This window comes from Guyanagaster necrorhizus, assembly GCF_019112545.1.
Source record: "Guyanagaster necrorhizus MCA 3950 unplaced genomic scaffold BT62scaffold_14, whole genome shotgun sequence".
NCBI lineage: Eukaryota > Fungi > Basidiomycota > Agaricomycetes > Agaricales > Physalacriaceae > Guyanagaster > Guyanagaster necrorhizus.
In genome coordinates, this window is record NW_025064893.1 from 260,472 (window position 1) to 279,311 (window position 18,840).

Consider the following 18,840-nt stretch of genomic DNA (forward strand, 5'->3'; position numbering starts at 1 on the left):
CGTTGAAAGAATCCAGGTTGAGTCCTTCACTGCCCTGCCTCGCTTCCTTGTATAAGAACGAATATTGTGCGTCTTCATTGGAATCAAACCCATTCTGACCCTCGCCTTACGAAATGAAAGTTGCAGTAGTTGGCTCTGGTGCCGCTGGCCTTAGCGCAACCTGGGTAGGAGTTTTCAGGTTCCGTTTTTTTCTTTCTTTCCCGCTCTAACGATGTTGTAATAGGCGTTAAATGAACACAGCGATCATGAGGTGCACCTTTATGAAGCTGAGGTTCGTGCAGGAGGACATGCCAACGCCGTACCATTCGTCAGCAAGGCTCCAGACGGACGCGAGCAATTTGCCTATGTGGATACGTACGCGCTCTCTCTCTCCTTACCTGTGTAAATCAGCTGACGTTCCGACAGTGCTTTTGTACGCGCTTTGTGCAATATACAACCCCCCGACATTTCTGAAATATTGGACGATAGATTGTTTTTAACCCGTACACGTACCTCAACTTTTTGCGATTCCTCAAATTACATCCCGACATCGCTATTCTTCCAACGCAGATGTCATTCAGCATATCGCGAGATAATGGTGCATTCGAATGGGCCAGCGACAGCCTCGCGACGCTCTTCTGCCAACCATGGCGAATCTTCGACGGGACACTCTGGCGCATGCTATACGATATTTTTAGATTTAATGCATCTGCTAGGCGTCTTGTAAGCAGATGGAACAAGATGGACATCGACGACTGCGATGGCTGTTCCATCGGAGAATACCTCGAACGCGGTGCATACTCTGATACGTTTCGTGACAACTACTTGATCGTATGAAATTTCCTCTCACAATGGCTATCACTGACCTTTAATGCCGTAGCCCATGACCGCAGCTATTTGGAGTACTCCGCCTAACACATGTGCCTTAGACTTCCCTGCGCGGACCCTAGTAGGTTGATTCGTCCACACGGCGTCCGAAGGCTAAACCCTTGCCCTAGATTCAGTTTATGCATAACCATTTCCTTCTTCAGTTAACGGGGAAGCCATCATGGTTGATTTTCAAAGATGGAAGGTTAGCCTGAGCTTGATTTCGTCTGTCGCCGAGTAGTTCTGATCTGAAAGCTTAATTTAGTCAGGCTTATATCAAAATGATCCTCTTGAAGCTGGCGTCATCGCAGTTACATCTCTGTACCCCTGTCAAGTCGGTCAAGAACACTTCTTCCGACAAAGGTGTGGTACTGACTACAGCAGATGGTCAAGAGGAAGTTTACGATCATGTTATCATGGCCTGCCATTCCGATACGGCGCTGTCGATTCTTAAGGAAGGCGGCGGTATTCGACCCGAGGAAGAGAATATTCTAAGCATGTTCAAGTGGACTAAGAACGAATCGGTTTTGCATTCCGATACTAGGGTGAGCGTCGTACGGTTCTATGACAACTCACACATGGTATAACTTTTCAAACAGCTGCTTCCAAAGAGTCATCTGGCGAAGGCATGCTGGAATTACTTGACATTTTCAGCTGCAACACCTGATGGTCAAACGAAGGCGAACAACGACCAAGTCTCAGTGTACGTTTCATATATATATTTTTTCGTATTATTTACAAGCCAGCTGATTTTCTTGGCAGCACATGTATGCTTTTTGTCTCTCTCCCTGGCATCAATGATTGACAACCCTATGTTCTACAGTCGACATGAATGTCCTGCAGCACATTCCTGCGAAGAAACACGGGCCAGTGCTAGTTTCCATCAACCCTCCGTTCGAACCTGAGCCTAGCACTGTTCAGGGACGATGGACGTTCGACCATCCGGTCCTAGATGGGAATGCCATTCGCGCTCAGCGACTGCTCAGGACGATCCAAGGGATCCGCGGGATCACCTATGCTGGCGGGTATCATAATTTTGGGTTCCATGAGGATGCCTTCACGTCGGGGCTATTGGCAGCCACGACATACAGTGGTCTGAACGCGAAGTTGCCGTTCGAGCTCGAGTTTGCGGAGGGAAGCCCTTGGGATGATCCATCGAGGAAAAGACCAGCCAAGCGTGATTTGTATGCGGAATGGCTGGCGATGGTGTTTGATATCGTCCAAGCTGGCGGCGTGAGGTTCATTGTCGGGACTGCGGGCTTGCTCCTTATGGGTCATGCAGGAATTACGAAGGGGCAGGTTCCTTTGTCGAAATTGATTAATAGTTTCTGGAGCTAGATAGATAGTGGGATACAGTCCTGTAATGATGATAACAGATAGATACATAAAAATCCCTGTTGTTACTGTAAAACTATAATGTAATATATATAAAATGACTCCATCTATATAAAGCGTCCAATGACTATGCACTTTTAGAATATAATAATAAGAAGCAGGAGAACCACATACGAGTGAAAAAATCAATACATAACGATAGGGAAGAAGTACAATATACAGATGTAGTGAATGGCTTTGCGGAGGATGTCGAAGACACTGAGAGCCCCACTGGACTCACTTGCAGTGCTGGCGGTTGAGAATATATCTGTCTGGGCACCTGCACGCGCGTCAGTCGAATACCCACAACGATGGCGATATAACGAACCGGGTTGCCAGCCTAATTTTGTGCTATAAGCAGGACTCTTTGGACTGCCCGCGCTGTCGTAACCGCTGACTTCAATGTTGTTTCCGTCGAGCTGGTGCCAATAAATCATCTGCTTGGCGCCCGATACGCAACTTGATGGTCGGCCTTCGCACCACACCGGAGGTTTCGCCGTTGCTACCGCGGCGCTACCTGTATTACCGGTCACCTTACATCTAAAGCCTTGCATATACATGTTGGGTGTTCCACAACTACCAAGATAATGATCAGTTTCGAGAGCATCACATAAAGATGACGTTAACGTACCCGTTCGGTACCTGAATGGAGGCAGAGAGAGAGGCGTTACTGGGTCATTTTATGAAAGAAGCGCGACAGACGGCACGTACCCACCCCCACTGCGATGATAGGTCAGTCAGTTCGGGTAATAGATAATAGAAATGGATAGACAATTACGGCACATATACAGCCGCCGGATGGGCACGCTGGTAGATTTGGGACCTTGTAAGTAGCCACTCGTTTCCAAGGAGTACTGCAAAAATGGGGATTTTTTTTAAGAAAGCGAACTGGCGATGAAAAGAATCCGCGTACTTCTGCAAGACGGTGAAAACAACAAGATTTTCTGGAGTTACATCGGCCATGTCTGACTGAAGATGACCAACGTGATTATTGAAACATCGCGGAAGGAAAAGGGGTCACTGACGTTATAGGATATCGCGAAGGCTGTTCCTGCGGCCATTGATTGGTTCTGCGTGTGGACTGAGAGGCACCGATGAGAGTAACGAACGCGGAATGCCGAGAAAAAAGCTTACTGTTGGGTTGGTAGATGCATTCCGTTCGTGGCAGGTAGAATTCTGGGTGAGCTTCTCCGTCTCCAAAGACGTTTATACCCGCGCCGTTGTAAGATAAGGTGGTAAAAGCGCGATTTACTGCAAGTTCGACGGTGAATTGGCCATTCGCGGGGCTAATTATCGGTGAGTCTCATGAAGAGCGGGCGATTATAGATGGGCGTACAGTTCTAAAAAGTCGCCTTCGTCGGGGGGGAATTCGTCGCACTGGAGAAGGTTAATATCAGCTGTTTATGATAAGGAGATGGGCTTACCCCGTTGTAGTGATGAAACCACCACTGGTCTTGCGTTAGCTGGAGAAGTGGTTGTTATCACAATGTAGCAGAAAAGTCCGCTGCTCGCCTCGTACAAAGGCTGAACGGCGTCAGCGGTGTTTTGGTTATCGACACCCGCCACCGTGCCATTTAAACAGTACATTCCTGCAGCAACGCGTTCATCTTTAGAAACAATATTTTTGTTGGACAAGTCACGCACCTTTATGCCACGCCGCCACATGCGCACCCACCATGCGTCCGAGGGCAAGCCAGAGAAAAGCGGAGAGAATCACCATCAATGACATAGTAAGAGTTGAATTATAAGTTCAAGAAGAAATAATAGAAATGTCTAGGGTCATGAAGCGGCAGTGAATTGTCTCTGCGCCAAGGAGCGCTCATCATCCCTCCTTTATATTGGAGTGGATCGGCAAGAACAAAACCAAGCCTATCTTATCAAGCTTTATTTGGCTGTGTTAGGATTCCATCCCATTCTCCTTCGCTTCTTCTCTGCCATGGCGGTTGTACGCGACGTACAACTACCTCTTGCCCTACCATCATGAAGGGCATCCAGAAGAGGCATTCCAGTACTCGCAGGAGGTCAACGGACCTCTTTCTTTTCGTATTCATTGTCCTGGTTGTCATTTTCGGCGCCCAGAGATATAAAGTCTCGGCACCCCAGGCGACTCATAGCAGTCCGGCATTTCTCAAGGATGTCACCCACGACATTGAGGCGCAGAAATGGAAGACAGACCAGGTCGCATATGATAGGCACAGTCTGTTATTGAGAGGGCAGAGAGTATTCCTGCAGTGCGCCGCTTTCTTTCACCTTTGTTCGTTTCGTGACGCGTCAAGATAGTTCCGGTGAATTCCATACGTTTCGGCTCCCTGTACCCTCTCTTTGGCCAGACATCATGCAAAAGTTCAAGGCTGCGGGTTTGAATGCCGTCAGCCTATACACCCATATGGGGATCATCAATCCATCCAGAGGTGTACTGGACTTTGGTGACTGGCGTGCGTTGAAGCCATTCTACGAGGCGGCGTTGGATGCAGGTTTATGGGTTGTACTTCGTCCCGGTAAGTTGCCAGATAAGTAAGCACCCGTCGTTTGACTAATATATTTCTAGGACCTGTGCGTAATCCTTTCAGCCGGGGAACCATTTACGCGTCTTTGATTTCGAAACGTAAACCGGGCGATGCCTCGATCTTCATGCAATTGTCGCGTCACTATCGTGTGAACCGTCGAGGCATCTTCCGGTCTACTTTTCGGTACCGAAGACCTGTGGCTACCAACAGATGCCTTTACCGTTCTCACATTCGATGTAGTACATCAATGCTGAAACAACAGCAGGAGGAATTGCTCATTGGGCTACATCGGAAGTGTCTGGAAAACTGAGAACCAATGCGACCGACTGGAGAGACGCGTGGACCGAATATATCAAAGGTATAATTGAGGAGTCAGCCCCGTATCAGATCACTCGAGGTGGACCTGTCATCGGTAAGTACTTCATTTATGACTGACGCCACTGTTCTGCATCGCTGAATGACTGCGTGTAGCCATACAGCTCGGTAAGCCACCCAACGATAAGTAACAATCTCTCGAGCCGATATCCTTTACAGATAACGAATATGAACAATGGCTTGGTGCTGAATATTTCGAAGATCTCAAAGCGGTGTACCATAATTCAACCATCGTCGTACCGTTGACGTACAACGATCCTGGACCACGCTCCAATTTTATCAATGGCACTGTACGTACACATAAGTTATTTGTGCTTCTCTGCAAGTAACCCTTCCCTTAGGGTGCTGTGGACCTTTATGGATTGGACGGATACCCGCAGAGATTCGATTGTTCGAATCCCTTGGTCTGGAACCCAGTTCCTTTGACTTATTACGACTATCACATGTCTGTCAACCCATCTCAGCCGTGGTATATTCCTGGTGTGTCTTCCTGTTTCTGATACTTGCCCTCTTTCCTCAAGAGGCACAGAATTTCAAGCTGGGTCCTACGACGCCTGGGGTCCTGCGCCTGGTAAGTGCTTTTGTTGTATCATTGGTATCGATATCATATACTCAGTCATCCGGACACAGGGTATGATCCGTGTGCGGTCTTGACAGGGCCGGATTTTATGTCGGTCTTCAATCGCCACCTCTGGGCTAGCAACGCAAAATTGATCAACTATTACATGCTATATGGGTAAGATGCCTCTTCCGTTCAAATGACAGATCTAAATCCGACACGATCTTTGTAGCGGCACATCATGGGGAGCCATCCCATTCCCGTGAGTAGTGGACCTCTTCCTTGAGTGATATCATTCTGATCTGCTTCTCACAGTGGGGTAATCCTGTCGTCTCTCGTGTCGTTCCCATCATAACATTTGTTTTGATCTAAGGTCTATACTTCATATGATTACGGGGCGGCTGTAGGTGTCCGTGTAAATATGAGCCTCCTTCTCTAATCATCATTCAGATCAGCGAGGACCGAACACTGACATCCAAGTACGATGAGCTGAAACTACAGAGCATCTTCATAAGGAGTTCTCCAGGCTTCTACAAGACTGACCGCGTGGCTGATACTTCCACTGGTCTTGACATATCCACGTCTCCGGACGTGTTTATGACTTTACTAGTCAATCCCGATACGAAAGCGGGTTTCTACATCGCAAGGCACAATGACTCTTCTTCCACGTTCGTTTACCCTTTCCTGGCCTTGGTGTCAACTGATCCTTTCGCAGTGCTAATACGGACTTCAAACTGACGGTGGCGACCATTGAAGGAGAGCTGGAGTTACCTCTAGTCGCCTCCGCTATAACACTTGGTGGACGTCAATCAAAGGTGATCGTCACGGATTACAGTTTCGGCTCAAGGGTTCAGTACTCCACGGCGCAAGTATTCTTTGCCGGTGTCATTGACGGCCGTGATGTTTTGTTCCTATACGGCGATTCATCCCAGGGACATGAAGCGGCCATCTACTTTACGGGGACTCCCAACCAGCTGCACCTGAGGTCACCATTGGTGTCCATTGAATCGAGGTCTAAAGGAGCTACCATCGTCGTCTTCCTTCCTGGAATCCAAGGGCTGGTGACGCTGTATGATTCTGACACGCAGCTTGTGCTGTTCGGTGATACAGAGACAGCAGGGACTTTTTGGTCGCCAGTTATCGCAGGCGACGAAGCTGATCCTCTGAGGAACTTTTGGGGTCTCGGCACCAACACGTCTATTCTCATCGGAGGACCGTACCTGGTCCGCTCTGCGAGTATAACGGGGACGGAGCTGGCATTGAGAGGCGATCTCAGTGAAGGCGCAAGATTGACCGTCATCGCACCGAATCGCATCCGGTCCATCAGCTGGAACGGGGAGCTTATTTCTGGTGACTTGGCGTCCGTCGGCGGATTTGTCGGGCAACTGGAACTCGGGACTGGGTTCGGTGGGATTAAAGTGCCGGAACTGAAGGATTGGAAGTATAAAGATAGCTTACCTGAGATTGGACGGCGGTTCGATGACGGGACGTGGGCTGTGGCGAACCATACGTCGACGAATATCCCTCTCAAGCCGTACTATGGCGATGGTAGGGTGCTGTATGGGTGTGATTATGGATTGTATGGTTGCTTTCACTCCCTTTCCGAAAACTCTTTCGGTCTGACTGTTCGCTTTCATGTAGTTGTGAGAATATTGTACTATGGAGAGGTCATTTCGTCGCGAGTGGGGCGGAGAAGAGCGTGAATCTATCGATCAATGGGGGAGAAGGTTGGTCGTTTCCTTATCGGCGGGGGGAAAGTGCGTGATTCTGTTTTCGTCTTCCTTGGTCCCACACTTGAATGTTTTGGCAGCTCAACGAACAACCTCAACATCTTGGAAGAGACGGACGACGTCTTTGTGTTTCCTGAAGGGTCGCTTAGCCTTGGTCAAGATAATGTCATTACGATCGTTCAGGTTGGGCGCTGCTGGACTTTCTCCCCGATGTTGGTCATCACTGACGTCGATCGCTGCACAGGATAACATGGGCTTGAACGAGACAGAAGGATGCAAGGTGTTTCACCGTTCGAATCTGTTCCCTACTAACAAACGTTTTTTTCCATTAGCCAACACCGACAGCTCGAAAGGTCCACGTGGCGTTCGGGGCTTTCAGCTGAACAGTGGCACTTTTTCAGAGTGGAAAGTTCAGGGCAAGATTGGAGGATATGCAAAGTGTGTTTTTCGTTCACCATCGCTGGGGGGTTGGTCTAACGAGCTGCAACCTTCTTCAAGCTTCCCCGATAAAGTCCGCGGGATTTTCAATGAAGGCGGGCTTTTCGGAGAACGGGCGGGATGGCATCTTCCTGGGTTTGACACGTCGTCTTGGGGGTCTAGAGAACTTTCTAGTGGGCTGCCGGGCTCGGCCGCCGGAGTTGGGTTCTTTGTGACGACTTTTGAGCTGGACATTCCGGCGGGGTATGACGTGCCTATGTCATTCGTGTTCGACGAACCGCTGGGGCAAGCGTATCGGGTGTACCTGTTTGTGAATGGGTGGATGATGGGGAAGAGGGTCGGGAATCTTGGGTACGTGTTGTAACCCTTGTTCAGAACGGTTGTTGATCAGAAATTCGTAATGCAGGCCGCAGAGTAAGTTTCCTGTGCATCAGGGGATACTGGATTATCAGGGGGAAAAGCAAGTCGTTTTCTTTCTCTTCCTGGGTGATTAGGATTATTGATTGTTTTTTTTTTTCTCCAGTACTGTTGCCGTTGCGCTTTGGGCGATGGAGGAGGGTGGTTTTGTTAGGCTGCTTCTTCGGCTTGCGATTGATGGGGTGTTTGAGGGCGGGGTTGGTCATGTTGCGATGAACAATCCGGGTTGGGCTCCGCGAGGGAGGCTGTTGTGATTTTGTGTTGTGGCGAGTCGCTGAAATTGGATTCTTACGATGAGATAAAAGGCTGTGACTTGTTGTGATGAAAGGAGAAGATTGGTGAACCAATTATATCTCGGATGCCGAGCGCTGGGTATACTGACGTTCTCGTCCCAAGCCGAGATACAGACAGCGTGGGGAGCAAGCGAGGAATGGTATTTGAATTTTATTTTTAATTTTTTTAATTTTTAATTTTTAATTTTTTTTGACTTGGCTCTTTTTTTTCCCGTTTTACGCCTCCGCAACTTCATCGGCCAGCTAACCAAACAAATTTTTTTTCCTTCATGGGCAGTGAGTGTGAGTGTGGATCGCAACAGCCAGCCAGCCTTGGGGGGGGGGGGGGTTCTCAACTACTGCGAAGTGAGGATTAGTCACGTTTATGGGCGGATTAGAGCAAGAAAGAAGAGAACATGTGCGAAGACCCCCTACGAAAACCAAAACCAAAAACAAGGACACGGCGGGGCAACCCTCAGGAACAGGGAGGACGCGGAAATATATATATAAAAGCCTGAAGTTAGGACGACCCAAATGAATCAAGTTATTTACTTACTGCCATTAGTAAAGCGTGGCCTAGACGATAGGACTGCGAACCATGGCACTTGATAGGGGATAGAGGTGGGGCGGACAAAATTTTCGTTCTTGTTCACCACACGACCGCATAGATGGCGTGCGTGTAATCCGTACAACAATGGTACGAGGTAAGCGAGAGCCTTTTATTTTTAATTTTAATTTTTTGGTGGGGGCTACAAAGGCCATTTAGTGACACAGTCGCCTCCGGCATGCAGCCAGTTGTTGCCATGGATTGAAACCAAGTGCGTATAGTTAGTAGAGGGTTTAGTAGTTGCCGCTGGTTAGTAGTGACTTACCACGAGGAAATGCATTACGCACTCAGAGTGTGGGACTTGAAGACTCGTTTAGTTGCCGGGGCACCATTCTTCTTCTCTGCGCCATCCCCTTACTTACCTTGCGCGCCCCGGCACTTACAACGTTATACCCACTAAAACCCCGTTAACTTCCGTCCAGTCTTTAGGAAGTTTTTTCTCGTCGAGAATTGCCCCTGACCAAGTACGTAGCACTAGGTCCTTATTGAGGGCCTTTTGCCCGAACCGTTTGTAAGTCATTTTGCAGTCTAGCTCAAGTCTCTTATCGATCTTGCTTGGCCACATACTTCTGACTTTGTTCAGGGGAGAGCGATGTTCCCCTTTTGGATTACTCTTTCGCATCTAGCGCTCCATATCGTCTGGGCTGATGAGGACATGACAATTCGGAAGAAGCGCTCTTTCCCACTATCCCTGAATCCCTTTGGGAGCTTAAACTCTGGGATTGCGCTAGTGAGAATTGTCAGTGGGGATGGAGGGTGGTGCCATGGGATTCCCCGCTGTTCTAGCAGGGATCTTGTTAGTTGCCAGATTTCATGCTGGCCCGGGGAGGAACATTCGGTCAGGATATGTTCCATGCTTTCCAGGCTGTTATTGCAATGTTTGCACTAGGCCCCCTCATGGTATTATGGAGGGGAAGTGAAGCCATTTCGCTCCTACTCTGTATGCATCATGCATAGTCATGCAGAGCATGTATCTCGTATTTCTATCCATGTCTCTGTGTCTGAGTGACTTCCACAGTTTTACCTCTGTTGGCTTTGTGTCAAATATCCTCTTGGCTCCTGTCATCTCCAGCTGGATGTTTCCTTGTGCCTTTCTCCTGCATGGTAGGGTTTGAATACTCTGTCCCCTTAATGCCTTGTAGGCGCGACTCTGCGAGATTTCGCACAGCGCAGCACCTGTGATACGCAGAGTTGGTGGTATTTCGAGGCTAATATCCTCATCTGGGTCCTTGTTGGCACCTTCATTTGCGAGAATATCGGCCTTTTCATTTCCTGGGTGGCCACTATGGCCCTTTATTTACCCATTCTGGGAAAGGGTATCATACAGAACCAAGTTTATACGCGTTAAGACTTTGTTTTCGTTAAGAGAGAGGTTTGCACTTGCGCCGGTACGATCCTTTCTGGATAGATTTTACATTGGACGGGAAAGCAGACGTTCATCGACACACTCACACTTCTTCTTCGTCCAAGCAAGAACGCGCTCAAATTCAGGTGCGACCTTTTTTTTTTTTTTTCTTTTTTTAATAGTTTGGAGAGAAAGGAAACGCCGATTCCCCCAGACGCAGCATTTCAGCTATTTTAACAACAGAAGGGCGGCTATAAACTTCGGTAGTTCCCCTCCAGTGTTGTGTTTGGCTCTCTCTGCCTGCCTGCCTGCCGATGCTGATGACAAGACGCGTGGGGCTGATGAGTCCGTACCCGGGTCCTGGCTTCTGAGCTTCTCCCTTATCGCGCTCCTCAAATTTTCAATTCAGTTAGGTTTTCGTTGCTATTCAATTAGGCTTTCGTTGCTATTCAGTTAGGTTTTCGATACTATCCTTTACGAGCCTATACTCCACCTTCTTTAAGCGTTTTCGGGCCCCGTGCCATGTCAGTACATGCACTGTCAGTAACTGCACTGCACTGAGCATCGGGACATGTGCTGATGACGGATGGTCTGCTGATCCGTTATGCCAAGAGAATAACAATACGTTGCTTCTTCGCCAGCACACACTTATCGATATGTGTTTTTTCCCCCATTCGGCGGACGATGATGATGATGACCTTGCGAGGATGATGCATGCATATGTTCCGCAAGGCCATGCTGTTATTCATACATGTGTTCGTTCGAATCCCTTGGTATTATTACACGATGCAGAGGGGAAAAAAAAAGAAAAGCGTATACCAAAAAAAACGACATCATTAGAAGGTTGAAGAAGGAAAAAAAAAAAATGCCGGGAAAAAAGGTGGGTGTGGATGTAGATGTGGATGTGGATGGGGTCATGTCAGCAGGACATAGAGAACGAGCGTCAGCCCGACGATGCTTAAGACCTTGCTGGCGACCTTAGTCCCGGAAAGATCAAGAGTGTCCGTCTCGTAGGCGTAGTAGTCGCCCACATCGTCATCGCCATCGCTCGTCTCCGATCCTACATCCGAGGAGGTCTCAGATTCTTCGGACGTCGTCGACGGACTTCGCGGCGGCGGCGTGATGGGGGTGGGGGTAGGCGGTATTGTTGGAGAGGAGTGCAGATGCGGATGCGGCACAGCAGGGAGGAGAATGGTGTCGTTTCGGAGCGTACAGCGAGTCTTGCATGACGGACACCGTCCGTCGGACCGCGAGCCGTGTAGCCACTAACAGCACAACTGCGGATGAGCCAAAAAAAAAAAAAAAAGAGAATCCCAAAAGACCACATACGACACGTACATCGGCGATATGTTCTAGGCAAAACAGTTTGGAGCAGCAGAGTGTTCGACAGGGGGCCACTGCGCTTTCGAAGCTGGCAAGAAGTTGGGGGTTGTTGTCAGGACTTGGGTGAGAGGGGGGGGGGAAGGGGAAACAACGCACCATATACCACAGTCCCTGTCTACGGCATCCCTCCTCTGCCTGCTGCTCCTCCTCAAGCTGGACACGGACCGTCTCCGCGCAGGGGTGGTGGTGGTGGTGGTGGTGGTGGTCTTCGTCTCCCACGCGAAGGCGAACGAAGGTGTCATCTCTCCCGGAGTCTCTGCGCCGAGGTTCAAGCGGTACTCAGGCGTCTCGTCTATAGACGGGAGAATGACAAGTGGAGGCAGGCGAGGACGAGGACGGGGCATCGTCAGCGTTCGTGTTCAAGAGAGGGGGGGGGAAAGAAAGAAACCGACCATCATCATCCTCATAATAGCGGCCATTACCATTATTGTCTGGCTGAAAGTGGAAGGGAAGGGGGATGGGGGGGGGTGGTGGTGCGCGAGATCCGAGTTTCAGCATTATTGTGTTGTTTGGTCGTGAGGGGAAGTAGGTGGTGAGGGGGAATAGGTCACTCGTCCAAGGGTTAATATAAACGAAGCTTCGTGTTATGAAATGGGTGATTTCACGTGTTAGCTGAATAGAGAGGGGGGGTGTCAAATGACGCTGACGTGGGGTGATGGGTGGGTGGTTCCCACACATCCCGTCGGAGGCGGCGGCTCCTATCGTCGGCTCAGTTAGTTCAGTTCAATAAGTTGTCAAGTTTCAGGCAAAAGTGATACCACTTTCTGGCCCAAGACCTGGATCTTGTTTCTCCCAGATAAGAAAAACCCAAAACCCAAAGACAATCTGGCCAACTTGTCTCTGCGAATTCTAGCCCGTTGTCCATCGGAGGCAAGCCTCGCGGGCACGCCGAGCACAGGGTTTCATGGGTCCGCGATCGAGCTCGGCTCGGAGTCCGGACCGCGATGGCAGAACGCGTTATCGGAACCCCCCGTCGAGATAGATCTATGGCATGCCAATCGCCAATCAACCCCCCTCCCCCGTCTCTCGGAGACGTAGCCCGAGGACTTGATTCCCTTGCCGAACGGCTAAAGCAACTCAACTCACTTTAGGACCAGACATTTACAGATACAAACCTAGGAACAACGTTGGTTTACGTTGTAAGAACTCAGTCGGCACAGTAAAGGTTAAACGACTGAGGATGCGATGCGGGTGTAACTACTAGGTATATTATATATACTGGGGGGATGAAGTATAGGAGTTTGGGTAGACAAAAGGAGTCCATAAGGAGCGGTGTACGGTATATATAAGGAGGGAAAGAGTCAGGTGCACGTGTCTCGTTCAACCTACTAGACAGAGGTCGTTATTTCGGTGGGATGTGGGACCAGGGAGGATGTCAACAAAAGCAAAACCCACACCGGTAACTAATGATGTTTAGTGCTACTGTGAATCGGCAGCTCAATGATGACTCAAAGCTCAAAAGCCCAACAGTCAAGGTCCCTATAAGTTAAGAATATTCAAATTTCACTTAACCAAAAACACTATAACACATTAGTAATTCCCTCTAGCCGACTTGAACGACTGACCTCGTCATAGCATCTACTAGTGACGCGCTCTACCAACTGAGCTAAGAGGGAGACATAATAGGCTAGTAGGTAATTGTATATATCCTTAGTCAGTTTTCTAAACCAAAGCAATTAACCATAGTAATGACAGAACAATCTAATAAACTATGTACGAGTAGCGTATCCTCCCATTTCCCATTCCCCATCAACATTTATCCAATCCCAACCAGATATCCAAATCCTCCCACATCCTCTCCCTCGCCTTCCTCCACACCACAATCCTCTGATCCACACATCCCTGACAATACCCCCCCGCCTTGGCCCAATCCAGCTCCATCAGCGCCTGCGTCCCACAAATCGGGTCCCTCAAAAACGTTTCAAACAGCCCCGAGGCGCCGACCATCTCCTGGTGCTTCGCCGCCACCAAACCCACCTCCGAAGCCGTACACCCGCTCACGTTCCCGACACACTTGCCCTCGACGCCAAAAGTAGCCGTGGCGATCCGGGTCGTCCACGCGGACGTGAGCATCTCCCGAGCGCGAACCAGGAGCCTGTAATCGGACGAAGAGATCGCGGTGCGCGATGATCTGGAGCTGCTGGGCTGATGGTGGTGGTGGTGGTGGTCAGTCTCGTCGTCCGAATCGTCCTGCCCGAACCCTGTGAGACGCACGAGCTCGTACAGCGCCCGTTTTCGGATGCTCTTGAGGCCGCATTCACGTGCAAGGATGACAGTGGCGGAAGCGTGGTTGATCGGAGTGGTGGTTACTTTAGACAAGGACGAGGGCCACATTTCTTCGAGGTAACGCGTCGCCCAGTCTCGAAAGCGATTGAAGGAGAGCGCACTTGAGGCGCGAAAAATGGAAGCCGCGGTAAAAAAATCAGGAGGATTGTAGAAGTAAGTGCTAGGGAGCTGTCAGCGATGAAACGCAGGAAAGGTTGTGGGGGCATACATGGCATCATCCATCGCGTCTAATAGTGCCTCAAAATCTTCCTCCGTAACCTTGTCGTCGATATCATATATCGGATCTTTACCCTCAAAATCGTCCGCCCCCCCCTCAATCCGCTTGGAGAACCACTCGCTATACCTCGCGATGCTCCGATGCAGTCTGAAGAGCGTCTTCTTTATCCTGACTACGACGTTCCCGTCCAGCTCCCAGTGGACCTGGTGCTTATGCATAACCAGGCGCCTAGCAGCTTTGACTTTCTGTCTCTTCGCAGGCTGCTGAGACGCGGTAATACTACGATCACCGTCATCCTGTTTGCGCTTCTGAGTCCCCGGCTTGTTGATCTGGCTAAGATTTTTGGGCGGAGTAGTAGGAGAAGACGAAGTAGAGATGATACCGTGCGAAGGAGTACGTGGAACTTCTGTAGATGAATTCTGTGATTGAGAGCGTCTAGGCGTGCTGGCAAGTGGGACAGAGATGGATGGTTGCTGAGGATGGAGTTAATACGAGATTTGTCTCAAGTAATAATTATACGCACTGGAGTGTCGGCCTTAGTGAAACGAGGTCGCGTGCCTTCCACCATTTGCGATAGTTCTGATACTGAGGGGAACTCGTCGTCATCGTCGTCGATATTAGGAGGCCCTTCAAAGTCGTCTAGGTCCAACATAACGGACTGGGAAGGCGGCGACATTGGAAACGGTCTTGGTGTCGTTGTAGCCTCCCTTTGTGAAGGTCTCACCGGGGTGCTTGTATGCGACGCAGCTGGCAAATGGTCAGATTGGGAGAAAATATAGGTGCGGTAAGCAAGCATACTAGCGTAATTCTGTCTGGATCCTGGTACAACAGATGTCTCTGGTGATGATTTTAGTGGGCCTAAGTAAAAAGCGTGATGAATGATCTAATTTTCGACAGCGACAGGGTACCGTCATCTGACCGGATGGCCCTGGAGTCGCTGCTCGACGTAACTGTGAGCCGGCATCATTCGCACTGGTTAGACCAATTTTCTGGGAGGAGGAGGAGGAGGATTCTGCACCGTTGCTCATGATGGCAAGCAAGATGAGGTCCAGACCAATCGCGTTGACGCGCCGTAAAAGTTTGGCGGTGTTTGTACAAATACATATCGTTCCGCTTTCTGAGTCAGCGTCGATCGCCTTCAGAAAAGATAAAATAAGACTGGTTCATCTTGCCGCTATTCACCAGACGGAACCTGTCTACATTGGTTACGTACGTGAAATATGAAAGCCAAGTCGTCAATCTGATTCTCTTGCCACCAATTTGAATGGCACAGACCCTAGTGAAAATGCAGTTCCACATAAAGTAGCGTCTGCCGCAATCCGATCCCACATTTGAGCCGCCGTCTCTCCAAGTTCCGGAACGACTTCAACCTTCCAGTCCCTCAGGAGATGAGCAAGGAAACAGACAGCTTCAGTCTGAGCAAATTTCTTGCCTACGCACGCCCTAGGTCCCAAAACCGAACATGATAAAGTCATGCTCCGTAACATCGTACCACCTCGAAGGGAGAAACTTCTCTGGTTCTGGGAAGTCGTGTGGGTTGTGTACTGCATCGCTGATGTCAGCGACCTCATACTGAGACTGACATAATAAAACGTACAGACGGACACAGTTGTCGATAACGATCCAAGAGCCCTTCGGAATGATCTTTCTGACATGAGATTTTGGTACGATTGTGGTCCCTTCGTCTATGGAAACGAGAGAGCGGTGATTGAAGAAAGTGTATGTTCTGCTCAACATCTATAGATTCTTCTTCGAGGACGTCTGTATTGTCTCGAATCAAGGCTATACAATCCTAGAAGAGGAGCTCAGTTCCAGCGGTGGCACAGACGATGATATTGCATCTTCTCCGTCGAGTTTATGTGACCAATACAAATGAGAAATTCTACACAGCCATCATATGTAACGCTCCTTTTGTACCAGAGAAGGAACAGAAAAATACTGCTTACATTGAAATGGCGGTCATTCGACACCAGCAATCAATAACGGCAGAAAAGCAATGTTTGTTACGGCGCGAATGGTGTCCCGCTCTGAACTAGTAGGAAAAGTTCTTGACGACACAGCGACGATGAAAAATGGGTGTATGTGCTGTATGTATTTCGTGACATAGACTCCGAGAAGACCGGATTAGATAGTGGCGGTGGTAACTGGTCAAGGAAGGAACAATGAGGCGGCCCGAAAGTCTGTAGCGAGAAGGACAGTCCCAACACCCTCTCGCACTAATGCAGAAATGTATTGAAGTACAGACACAAATCACCACATCACAAAGTGGAAATATTAGGCCCAACATGGCCCCAACGTTTTCCAAACCATATCCAGAATACCACCACAAAGACAACGTAGGTACCTACCCTGCATAAAGAGATGATAATGCCCTCTCTCCTTTTTCTCCCTGGCTCTTGCCCTCTGACGACTCACTCATCGCCGAATACAGAGAATTCTCATATCTAAACGAAGCGTCATCGGATACAGATCGAACTGCAAAACAGGATCGTAAGGGTGGATTCGATAAAGAAATTAATTTAAAAAAAAAAAAAACAGCGTACTGAGGAAAGGCGGGGGCGACGTCCCCGAGTCTTTGACAGCGGCTTGTCGCGGGTGGTACCAGAGTAGCCAGAGGAGGAACGCCATGATCGCTCCTGTAAAGGCGATACACCCTGTCACGATTCCAGCTATGGCGCCCGTGCTGATGGAACTTTCTCGGGTCCCTGCAGAGGTGGAAAGCACAGAGGTGCTCGTGGCAGTGGAGTCGACTGTAGATGGCATCCGTTGAGGCTGTGAAGTACTACTAGTTACGTTCAGAGTCGTTGATGCACAATGTGTGAAGGAGTTATTTCCATCTTCAGCATTGGTAAGTTCCATTCGTTCGCGGGACCATGTACTGCCGGTTTGACGTCAACAGGGCGGACCCTACGTTAAAGATAGATCCCACGTACTAGAACCTGTGGGCATAGAATTATACTAGAACCCAATGTAAATAGAATCCTGACATACCACGCTCCACTAGACCAAAATACAGCGTTATAGAAATCGTCATGAATCTTCAGATCGTTGTTGCATACGGCAGCTTGTATGTCGACCGTGAATCTGAGGATCGCAAATTAGATCCTCACCATAGATCATACCGTGAACGTAAATGGTGCATACGATTGGTTAGTATTGGGGGTGCAGAGCTTCGATTTGCGCGTCAGATATCGTTGATATGTGCCGGAGGCTTGGAGTAAAGATGAGAATTAGTGAAGGAGATTGAAACGCATAACGCACGAGCGTTGATGCCGTTGCCGGAACTATCTACTCCTTGCTGGCATCTATGCGACGTTGATATCCAGCGGCCCTTTTCATCGAAGGTGACGCGGATCACTCACGTCAGACACAGCATACTAAGCCCGAATGCGATTGAATTGCAACAACACTCGGCTGTAATTGTGCAATGCAATGAAACAGATTAGCGGGTTCCCGTCGCTTTGGAGATCGGTCATACCAACTTGGTCGTCGCATGTATCCGGAGGAGTATTGGGATTCAAGGCTCCCAGTGTATCTGGGAAGATGGGGTTGGACTTGGGTTGGACTGACAGAGAACAATGGAGCCTTTACAATCGCTATTGCATATCTGTCGTAGCCGCTCATAGGTTCGACCTGCCAAAAGTTCAGTTCCGACGAAGGAGGGGGGGTGTAGGGAGTGTACATGGTGTCTCCCCTACGACACTCGTATACCAGTCTGATCCGCTATCCGAACATTGTGTAATGTCTTGCGCAAGGAGATAGGGTACCACAAATGAGAGACCAAAAAGAATTTTGAGGAAACAAGATATCGCATCCATTTGCGATCCAGGAGAAGGCGGTTAAAACGTGAAGAGCTGCGGCACGGAACTAGATATACCAAAAGCTTCCTGATAATTATCAACAGAAACGATGGGCTAATGATTGATACAATGATCGTGATGGGACCCCCTCCCCCGCGTTTAGTGAAAGGTGTTATGGAAAGCGTCAGTTGATCCTAGGATGACCTGTCAAGACGAAAAAAAATCGACAAACAGGGCAGAGAGAGCAGTAAGTTCTCATATCCCAATCCAAGTTGCCTTCTCGCAATCCTTGTTACAAGGCAATCAAGGACCTCACAAGAATGGCGTAGGAAGCATGAAACACAACATGGACACGTGTACAAGGATATCAATCTGGTCGCAAGTTGGCCCGTATTGATAACTCAGATCTCAACCTTGGGAAAAGGTGACGCAAACCTTCGATATCATTGGTGGTCACACACAATGGCGGTCGTCACTAGTTAACATCAACGGGACGGACAGTGGATGGTCCCAGCCAAGAACTAATAGGCACCCCCCAGAGGAAGCAGAAGCCTTTGGTTACATCAAAGATTGTCACCAATGAAACACAGAGACGAGACTACGATATTCGGTAGTACGAGATGGAAGTCGGGCCGCTCTACAGAAACGGAATCGGCCGATGTGTACCATCTATACTTGTCCGTT

General features: G+C 49.1%; 7 protein-coding genes and 1 non-coding gene across 8 annotated transcripts; 2 read left to right on the forward strand and 6 right to left on the reverse strand.

Moving 5' to 3' along the window:
• Positions 1-113: 113 nt before the first annotated feature.
• BT62DRAFT_896670 (FAD/NAD(P)-binding domain-containing protein) lies at positions 114-2,184 on the forward strand (the record flags this gene model as incomplete). Its single annotated transcript, XM_043183273.1, has 9 exons — positions 114-164; positions 224-346; positions 469-810; positions 860-928; positions 978-1,051; positions 1,112-1,391; positions 1,446-1,549; positions 1,609-1,613; positions 1,670-2,184. The coding sequence occupies 9 exons, from the start codon at positions 114-116 to the stop codon at positions 2,182-2,184; spliced, it is 1,563 nt and encodes a 520-aa protein (XP_043039019.1).
• A 67-nt stretch (positions 2,185-2,251) lies between these two features.
• On the reverse strand, positions 2,252-4,097 carry BT62DRAFT_159498 (uncharacterized protein). Its single transcript, XM_043179890.1, has 12 exons — positions 3,733-4,097; positions 3,645-3,683; positions 3,557-3,597; positions 3,355-3,506; positions 3,246-3,301; positions 3,134-3,189; positions 2,999-3,074; positions 2,932-2,940; positions 2,852-2,862; positions 2,549-2,796; positions 2,356-2,500; positions 2,252-2,308 (listed from the first exon to the last, which is right to left on the reverse strand). The coding sequence occupies exons 1-11, from the start codon at positions 3,883-3,885 to the stop codon at positions 2,367-2,369; spliced, it is 975 nt and encodes a 324-aa protein (XP_043039020.1). The 5' UTR covers positions 3,886-4,097; the 3' UTR covers positions 2,252-2,308; positions 2,356-2,366.
• Positions 3,897-8,500, forward strand: BT62DRAFT_981036 (glycoside hydrolase family 35 protein; the record flags this gene model as incomplete). Its single annotated transcript, XM_043189560.1, has 19 exons — positions 3,897-3,950; positions 4,390-4,451; positions 4,501-4,718; positions 4,990-5,139; positions 5,262-5,392; positions 5,444-5,582; positions 5,632-5,673; positions 5,733-5,838; positions 5,894-5,923; positions 5,977-5,980; positions 6,035-6,064; positions 6,112-6,329; positions 6,377-7,240; positions 7,303-7,388; positions 7,420-7,574; positions 7,636-7,829; positions 7,890-8,180; positions 8,236-8,289; positions 8,353-8,500. 19 exons carry the CDS (start codon positions 3,897-3,899, stop codon positions 8,498-8,500), a joined length of 2,976 nt encoding a protein of 991 aa, XP_043039021.1.
• Positions 8,501-9,454: 954 nt separating this feature from the next.
• BT62DRAFT_932616 (uncharacterized protein) lies at positions 9,455-10,225 on the reverse strand. The gene is made up of 4 exons (XM_043186387.1): positions 10,144-10,225; positions 10,015-10,091; positions 9,709-9,963; positions 9,455-9,636 (listed from the first exon to the last, which is right to left on the reverse strand). Exons 3-4 carry the CDS (start codon positions 9,745-9,747, stop codon positions 9,505-9,507), a joined length of 171 nt encoding a protein of 56 aa, XP_043039022.1. The 5' UTR covers positions 9,748-9,963; positions 10,015-10,091; positions 10,144-10,225; the 3' UTR covers positions 9,455-9,504.
• Positions 10,226-11,277: 1,052 nt separating this feature from the next.
• BT62DRAFT_932618 (uncharacterized protein) lies at positions 11,278-12,393 on the reverse strand (the record flags this gene model as incomplete). The annotated part of the gene is made up of 4 exons (XM_043186388.1): positions 12,246-12,393; positions 11,950-12,145; positions 11,800-11,881; positions 11,278-11,735 (listed from the first exon to the last, which is right to left on the reverse strand). Coding segments are annotated over exons 1-4 (730 nt in total), but the record flags the coding sequence as incomplete, so codon positions are not given.
• A 997-nt stretch (positions 12,394-13,390) lies between these two features.
• On the reverse strand, positions 13,391-13,469 carry BT62DRAFT_t92. Its single transcript has one exon. It is a non-coding gene; the product is annotated as a tRNA-Thr (tRNA).
• Positions 13,470-13,485: 16 nt separating this feature from the next.
• On the reverse strand, positions 13,486-15,384 carry BT62DRAFT_932619 (uncharacterized protein). Its single transcript, XM_043186389.1, has 4 exons — positions 15,155-15,384; positions 14,880-15,103; positions 14,348-14,829; positions 13,486-14,299 (listed from the first exon to the last, which is right to left on the reverse strand). The coding sequence occupies exons 2-4, from the start codon at positions 15,030-15,032 to the stop codon at positions 13,603-13,605; spliced, it is 1,332 nt and encodes a 443-aa protein (XP_043039024.1). The 5' UTR covers positions 15,033-15,103; positions 15,155-15,384; the 3' UTR covers positions 13,486-13,602.
• A 1,223-nt stretch (positions 15,385-16,607) lies between these two features.
• Positions 16,608-18,246, reverse strand: BT62DRAFT_932621 (uncharacterized protein). The gene is given in 10 exon segments (XM_043186390.1): positions 16,608-16,831; positions 16,900-17,234; positions 17,332-17,336; positions 17,347-17,440; positions 17,501-17,567; positions 17,618-17,661; positions 17,719-17,770; positions 17,835-17,891; positions 17,948-17,989; positions 18,039-18,246. The coding sequence occupies 10 exon segments, from the start codon at positions 18,172-18,174 to the stop codon at positions 16,701-16,703; spliced, it is 963 nt and encodes a 320-aa protein (XP_043039025.1). The 5' UTR covers positions 18,175-18,246; the 3' UTR covers positions 16,608-16,700.
• Between the last annotated feature and the right edge of the window lie 594 nt (positions 18,247-18,840).

What these genes read in the sequence shown, in the direction of transcription:
- BT62DRAFT_932616 (XM_043186387.1), bottom strand. Translation starts at nt 9,747, where the DNA reads ATGCGAAAGAGTAATCCAAAAGGGGAACATCGCTCTCCC. An exon ending in AAGGGGAACATCGCTCTCCC is followed by an intron (nt 9,637 to 9,708) that starts CTGAACAAAGTC and finishes AAAATGACTTAC; the next exon opens with AAACGGTTCGGGCAAAAGGC.
- BT62DRAFT_932621 (XM_043186390.1), bottom strand. Translation starts at nt 18,174, where the DNA reads ATGGATGCGATATCTTGTTTCCTCAAAATTCTTTTTGGTCTCTCATTT. An exon ending in TACATGCGACGACCAAGTTG is followed by an intron (nt 17,771 to 17,834) that starts GTATGACCGATC and finishes GCACAATTACAG; the next exon opens with CCGAGTGTTGTTGCAATTCA. An exon ending in ACCCCCAATACTAACCAATC is followed by an intron (nt 17,441 to 17,500) that starts GTATGCACCATT and finishes TGCGATCCTCAG; the next exon opens with ATTCACGGTCGACATACAAG.
- BT62DRAFT_159498 (XM_043179890.1), bottom strand. Translation starts at nt 3,885, where the DNA reads ATGTGGCGGCGTGGCATAAAGGTGCGTGACTTGTCCAACAAAAATATT. An exon ending in CCGTTCAGCCTTTGTACGAG is followed by an intron (nt 3,684 to 3,732) that starts GCGAGCAGCGGA and finishes CCACTTCTCCAG; the next exon opens with CTAACGCAAGACCAGTGGTG. An exon ending in GGTTTCATCACTACAACGGG is followed by an intron (nt 3,598 to 3,644) that starts GTAAGCCCATCT and finishes AACCTTCTCCAG; the next exon opens with TGCGACGAATTCCCCCCCGA.
- BT62DRAFT_932619 (XM_043186389.1), bottom strand. Translation starts at nt 15,032, where the DNA reads ATGTCGCCGCCTTCCCAGTCCGTTATGTTGGACCTAGACGACTTTGAA. An exon ending in TCACTAAGGCCGACACTCCA is followed by an intron (nt 14,830 to 14,879) that starts GTGCGTATAATT and finishes CTCCATCCTCAG; the next exon opens with CAACCATCCATCTCTGTCCC. An exon ending in GACGCGATGGATGATGCCAT is followed by an intron (nt 14,300 to 14,347) that starts GTATGCCCCCAC and finishes ACAGCTCCCTAG; the next exon opens with CACTTACTTCTACAATCCTC.